This window comes from Hirundo rustica, chromosome 13, assembly GCF_015227805.2.
Source record: "Hirundo rustica isolate bHirRus1 chromosome 13, bHirRus1.pri.v3, whole genome shotgun sequence".
Taxonomy (NCBI): Eukaryota; Metazoa; Chordata; class Aves; order Passeriformes; family Hirundinidae; genus Hirundo; species Hirundo rustica.
Genome location: NC_053462.1, coordinates 19,710,771 through 19,718,211, shown reverse-complemented (window position 1 = coordinate 19,718,211; position 7,441 = coordinate 19,710,771). Strand labels below are relative to the sequence as shown.

At 58.0% G+C, this 7,441-nt stretch overlaps 1 protein-coding gene across 1 annotated transcript; it reads left to right on the top strand.

The window, feature by feature from the left end:
• Nucleotides 1-202: 202 nt before the first annotated feature.
• Nucleotides 203-6,905, top strand: LOC120758838 (collagen alpha-1(I) chain-like). Its single transcript, XM_040077517.1, has 3 exons — nt 203-391; nt 4,891-6,514; nt 6,568-6,905. Exons 1-3 carry the CDS (start codon nt 203-205, stop codon nt 6,903-6,905), a joined length of 2,151 nt encoding a protein of 716 aa, XP_039933451.1.
• Nucleotides 6,906-7,441: the final 536 nt, after the last annotated feature.

The following is a 7,441-nucleotide window of genomic DNA, read 5'->3' as shown; positions in this document are numbered from 1 at the left end:
CCAGATTCTCTCTTATTCCTTAATTACTTTTTTTTTTGATGAAAAGGTTTGGAGAAGAGGACTGGCCCTCTTCTCCAGAGAGGCTCACCTGGCTATTGCACCCATCCCCGAGCTCCTCCCCACCTACCCGCCCTGGATCTGGAATAAACGTCTGTCACCCCTTTGTGCGACATTCTCCTAAGCAGTGAATAGTTAGAACGCTATGGCAACGGCTGAGGGGCTCACCACTGGCCCCAGGCCAGTTTTGGCGCTGCAGGCTGGTTCCAGACCTTCCCGGGGGGTGCGGCAGCAGGAGCTCCGCCAGCGGTTCGCGTCTGGGGAGCGTGGGAGCCCTGCAGCCAGGGTTTGTGCATCCCTCACCCTCAGCGGGGCACTGGCGGCCACGGGGAACGTTTGGGACGGTGGCTGAGCTGTCTCCTCCAGCCGAATGAGGTCAAGAAGCTGCAGCAATTTAGGCTCAGACGCTGCCCCTCAGATGCAGAAAAGGAGCCAAGAGAGGTGAGGAAAGGAGGGGACAAAGTGAGAGAAAGAGAAGAGAAAGGGACGAGGCAGGAGAAGAGGGTGATGAGGGTGGAAGTCAAGTGTGAGAGGGCCGGGGTGAAAGGAGGGGCTGGAACCATCCCAGCAACATCCCCACGCGTTCCCACAGGGGAATGAGCTGCAGCATCCAGCTTCCCGACTGCCAGGCACGTAAAATTTTAACCATAATTTGCAATTATAACCAGAGGATAAAATTTCAGCCCATTAAGAGGAGGTGGGAACCTGCAGGGTGATGCACATTAATTACCGCTGACATCCAGGGACAGGCTCATTAGACAGAGGCTCCTCCAGTTCCAGCGCACAACTTCTGGCTCGAGGCAGGTGTTCCAGGGAGCGATTACAGAGCCTGTGCTGCTGGGCAGGTCGGAGGAGCCGAGCACAGCCCCTCCGCACGGCCCTGGAGCTGCGGGGATCAGAGAGGCTCTCGGGACGGGAAAGGGCTGGCGAGAGCCCAGCAAGGAGCAGGGGCAAAGCTCAGGGCATGGAGGGACACACAGGGAACAGCCCCCAGTGCCAGGGGGCAGGGAGGGATGGGAGACTGGGCAGGAATTGCTCCAGGACACAGGGAACAGCCCCCAGTGCCAGGGGGCAGGGAGAGATGGGAGACTGGGCAGGAATTGCTCCAGGACACAGGGAACAGTTCCCAGTGCCAGGGGGCAGGGAGGGATGGGAGATTGGGCAGGAATTGCTCCAGGACACAGGGAACAGCTCCCAGTGCCAGGGGACAGGGAGAGATGGGAGACTGGGCAGGAATTGCTCCAGGACACAGGGAACAGCCCCCAGTGCCAGGGGGCAGGGAGGGATGGGAGATTGGGCAGGAATTGCTCCTGTGAGGGGTGAGGCCCTGGCACAGGGTGCCCAGAGCAGCTGTGGCTGCCCCTGGATCCCTGGCAGTGCCCAAGGCCAGGGTGGAGCTCCCTGGGACAGTGGGAGCTGTCCCTGCCATGGCAGGGGTGGCTCTGGATGACCCTCAAGGTCCCTTCCAACCCAAACCATTCCAGGACTCCGTGATTCCATTATTGCACCAAATAACTCCAGACTAAGATGCACAATTGTCTGCTCTTACCTGAAACACAGCAGAGACACTCAGGCCCGACCGCTCAGGGGAGGAATTCCCAGCAAACCTTCACCCCAGCCCTTTTCCCTGCTGGCAGAGTGATTGGGGTGGCAGGACTCACGGCAGAGTCTCCCCTTTGGAGCCTCCGTGCCCGTGCCTGCCTGCATGGGGCACAGGCTCTCCTCCTCCCCCTGGATCCTTCCCTGAGCTGCAGTTGTACCTCAGCCGTCCCCAAAGGTGCAAACCCAACTTGCAGCCTCCTGGGGTGCTCACAAAGGCAACGCCGAAAGACGCTCTCGGCGCTTTTGTGCCAGCAGGAGAAGCTCTGGTTTATATTTAGGGAATGCAGCCAGGGAATAGTTCTGAATCCAGCTCAGAAATCCATTTAAAACACTCCCATAATTCTATTTACAGACTGTTTCTGTAAATGTTGTAGCAGGCGGAGAGTCTCTCTGTGTATCTCTGCCCCCGGGGACTCTGCTGTGAACTGAGGGGTCACAAAAACACATTACTGGGGTTTGTGTGTCCCCCAACACAGCCAGGGGAGCTCTGCATGGCCCACAGCTGGCACTGCAGACAGCCTTTGTGTTTCCTTCATGATTCTCGTGATATTTTGTGGCGTTTTCCTGAAAGTCCCACTTCCTGCTCTTCACGACAAGTAAAAAACTAAAAAAATAAAATCAAAATCTCTGCTGATCATCAAAGAAGGCTGGAAAATGTGAGAGGCAGCTGGCCCAGAGGGAGCTCAGCAGGGGTCACAGACAAGACAGCAGGAGGAGCAGCCCTGGGGTTTTCACTCTCCATCCCAGGCTTTGCCTCCTGATCTTCAGGCATGGGGGCTTGGACTCGCTAATGCTGTCCCTGATGTGTGTGCAGGAATCCAGCTGCAGGTAAAAACTCGATTTATACCAAGGATGAAGGATGCTCGAAGGACTTGGGCACCTAATCCTACAAGAGCCGGGCCCCCAGGTCTGCTCAGCTCTGCCCCATCCTTTAAAGCCCCTGGGAACCCTCCTGTGTTCCACGGCTCCCGTCCTGCCACCTCCCGGGGCTTCACTGGACATCAGCAGGCACCAGAAAAGCCCTGCCAGCCCAAGGCAGCATCCAGAGGGGCCAAAACGAGTGGGAGGGCGATGGGAGGCCACAGGCACTGCAGGGATCCAGGTGGGATTTCTCTGCAGGAATCCAGGTGGCATTTCACTGCAGGGATCCAGGTGGCATTTCTCTGCAGGGATCCAGGTGACATTTCACTGCAGGGATCCAGGTGGGATTTCACTGCAGGGATCCAGGTGGCATTTCTCTGCAGGGATCCAGGTGGCATTTCACTGCAGGGATCCATGTGGGATTTCTCTGCAGGGATCCAGGTGGCATTTCTCTGCAGGGATCCAGGTGGGATTTCACTGCAGGGATCCAGGTGGGATTTCTCTGCAGGGATCCAGGTGGGATTTCTCTGCAGGGATCCAGGTGGCATTTCTCTGCAGGGATGCAGGTGGCCACAGGTGACAGCAACCAGCAGGGCTGTGCACAGAGTGCAGCGGAGGTTTCCCACAGAAGAGCCATGGCTCTTCCATTGCCTTCCTTAACTTGCTTTTATTTTTCTCTTAAATATTTTTAAAATTACTTTCTCCAAAATATTTCTCGTAGAACCCCGTTGTCTGAAGCAAATGGACTCCCGGGACGCTGCTACAGCTCCAAGTCCCAGTGCCTGGGTTGGATATTTACTGCTCTGTTCCCTTCACTCTGTAGCCAGACTTTGGGCAGTGGCAGCCCCGAGAGAACAGCAAAGACAATAATTTGGGTGTTTGCAGACACGTCACGAGGCTGCAGCAGGGAGGGGACAATCCCTGGAATTCCGAGGGATGAGCGTTCCCTGCACGTTTTGGGCGGAAGGGGGTGAGGGAAGGGTGAGGGCCGTGCAGGGACCCTGGCAGGGCAGGGGTGCGCTGGGACACTCAGCGTGGGTGTCACCCACAGCTCCTCGTCCCTTTTGGGAACACAGGGACCACGGAGCCCATCGAGGCCACCCCGGCTCTCCAGAGCTCCCAGTCTGCCCCAGCCTCCCCAGACTGCTGCTGTGGACAACACCCAGGAAAGCCAACACAGAGACGATGATGTCCCCTTGTCACCCAGGAAATGGCTTTTTCTGCTCCAAACATGTGCTTTGGTACCGGAATTCTGAGGGATTACAAGGAAAAAGATGCATTGCAAAGGGTTCTGCTCGTGGGAGCGCAGGAGGAATGAAAGCTGCTGCAGCTGGGCTGACCTCAGGCGTGGGGTAACAAATTAAACCTTCCCTCCCTCATAGGAAATCCTGGGAATTGGGCTTCTGCTTTGTTTGGATGTGGTTTTTTTTTCCCTCTGTGTAACACTACCCTTTATTTAGAGTCAATATGAAATCCTCTCATCCCCATGGATTCCTGAGAGCTGTCTGGGAGCTGGAGCCTGTGCTGAGCTGCAGACAAGAAATTAAAAAGTAGGGATGAGCAAAAGAACTGTGAGAGTTCCTGTAACTGAAGACATTTAGGAAAGGAATTGGGATCTGGAAGGATTAACTGGAAGGAAAGCAGCCCCTTTAAACCCACCACCAAACACAGGTATTAAACGGGCAGGTTCGTTATCAGAGGTCAGATTTTATACACTTCTTGTTTCAAACGAGCTGATTTAGGAACAAAGAATTCGGGGAGGAAACGGAGAGAGAAGAAAACCGATGAAATAAAGCCATTGATGTGAAATAGTCACAATCAGGAACACCAGAACCTAAAAAGAGGGAGCTGACCCAGCGCTGTTGATTTTGAATACACCTTTGAATGCGGGGGAAAATCAGAAAGGAAGTGCTGATGCTGCAGTGAAAATCAAGCAGACTGGGATTTCCAGACAGGAAAAGTAACGGAAAAACTGAGACAGAGTTAAGGGACAAAAATACAGTTGCTGCTAATACAGTTTTATAGACAGTAGATTCTGTCAAATAAATGTGCTTCCACTCCTTGATAAGATCCCAGGTCAGTGAAATTCATAGAATCACGGAAACAGAACAGTTTGGGCTGGAAGGGATTTAAAGCTCATCCCATCCCACCCCTGCCATGGCAGGGACACCTCCCGCTGCCACAGGCTGCTCCAAGCCCTGTCCAGCCTGGCCTGGGACATTCCAGGGATCCAGGGGCAGCCACAGCTGCTCTGGGCACCCTGTGCCAGGGCCTCAACACCCTGCCAGGGAGGAATCTCATCCCAAGGTCCCATCTCAGCCTGCCCACGGCAGTTTGTGGGGCAGGTGTGCCCCAGCATGGGGCTGGCAGGACGGGACCAGCCCCGGGCTGAGGTGGGGTGGCACTAGCAGCTGGCAGCTGGCACTGGCGGGGCTGTGCCCGTGCCTGTGGCACCGCTCCATCGGCACAGCCGGCACCATCGGCACAACCAGCACCATCAGCACTCCTGGCACCATCGGCACTCCTGGCACCATCGGCACAGCCGGCACCATCGGCACTCCTGGCACCATCGGCACACCCGGCACCATCGGCACACCTGGCACCATCAGCACACCCGGCACCATCGGCACTCCTGGCACCATCGGCACACCCGGCACCATCGGCACACCCGGCACCATCGGCACACCTGGTACCATCGGCACAGCCGGCGCCATCGGCACAGCCGGCACCATCGGCACACCCGGCACCATCGGCACAGCCGGCACCATCGGCACACCCGGCACCATCGGCACACCCGGCGCCATCGGCACATCCGGCGCCATCGGCACACCTGACACCATCGGCACACCCGGCACCATCGGCACAGCTGGCACCATCGGCACACCTGACACCATCGGCACAGCTGGCACCATCGGCACACCTGACACCATCGGCACACCTAACACCATCGGCACACCTGGCACCATCGGCACACCTGGCACCATCGGCACTCCTGACACCATCGGCACACCCGGCACCATCGGCACACCTGGCACCATCGGCACACCCGGCACCATCGGCACACCTGGCACCATCGGCACACCCGGCACCATCGGCACTCCTGGCACCATCGGCACACCTAACACCATCGGCACACCTGGCACCATCGGCACACCTGGCACCATCGGCACTCCTGGCACCATCGGCACAGCCGGCACCATCGGCACACCTGACACCATCGGCACACCTGACACCATCGGCACTCCTGGCACCATCGGCACACCCGGCACCATCGGCACTCCTGGCACCATCGGCACACCCGGCACCATCGGCACACCTGGCACCATCGGCACACCCGGCACCATTGGCACACCCGGCACCATCGGCTCACCTGGCACCATCGGCACAGCCGGCACCATCGGCACACCCGGCACCATCGGCACAGCCGGCACCATCGGCACACCTGACACCATCGGCACAGCCGGCACCATCGGCACTCCTGGCACCATCGGCACAGCCGGCACCATCGGCACACCCGGCACCATCGGCACACCCGGCACCATCGGCACACCCGGCACCATCGGCACACCTAACACCATCGGCACACCTGGCACCATCGGCACTCCTGACACCATCGGCACTCCGGGCACCATCGGCACAGCCAGCACCATCGGCACACCCAGCACCATCGGCACAGCCGGCACCATCGGCACACCTGGCACCATCGGCTCACCTGGCACCATCGGCTCACCTGGCACCATCGGCACACCTGGCACCATTGGCACACCTAACACCATCGGCACACCTGACACCATCGGCACACCTGGCACCATCGGCACACCCGGCACCATCGGCACACCTGGCACCATCGGCACTCCTGGCACCATCGGCACACCTGGCACCATCGGCACACCCAGCACCATTGGCACACCTGACACCATCGGCACACCTGGCACCATCGGCACACCCGGCACCATCGGCACACCTGGCACCATCGGCACTCCTGACACCATTGGCACACCTGGCACCATCGGCACACCCGGCACCATCGGCACACCATCGGCACAGCCGACACCATCGGCACAGCCGGCACCATCGGCACACCTGGCACCATCGGCACACCTGGCACCATCGGCACACCTGACACCATCGGCACTCCTGGCACCATCGGCACACCTGACACCATTGGCACACCTGGCACCATCAGCACACCTGACACCATTGGCACACCTGGCACCATCAGCACACCTGACACCATCGGCACACCCGGCACCATCGGCACACCTGGCACCATCGGCACACCCGGCCTGCGCCGGGGCTCGCCAGGGACCGGGGATCATTTTTTTCTAATCTGCAGATTGTTAGCAAATGCAAGGGCACTGCTGATAAAACAGATGGGTGATTAAGAGCCTGGCAGGAGAGGCACTAACGAGGAAGAGCAGCTGAGGCGCACGGTGCTCCCAAACACTGCTCATCCAGACAGAGAGGCTTTAACGGAGCTGCCAATAAAGCTGGAGAGGTGAGTGCAGGGCCCTGGCCGTGCCCAGGCGCTGGGCCCTGGTGAGGATGATGGAGATTGCTCCTAGAAAGCCCTGGGAGAGCGTGTGGGGGAAAAACAACGCACGGGGAGCGTCCAGGGCGCTCCCTGGCAAACAAAGGCAGCAGCCAGAGGAGCGGGGCAGTGGATTTGCCCGTGGGAAATTCAATTACCCAGAGTTTAGACTTACCCTGGAGATCTGCGTTCAGGTTTGGTGTTTGAGTGCTTAACAGAGATGTGCAGCAAGTGCAGAGAGAATGAGTAAAATCCCTGAGAGGCTGCAAAAACACCCCACGAGCTCCATCTGCTTAACTTACATGGAATGCTGAGAGCTGCCTTTATTGAAGTGTGTAAATATCTTTATGGTAAGGAAAGCACCTGAGGGTTAAAGGTGCTTTTATTTCA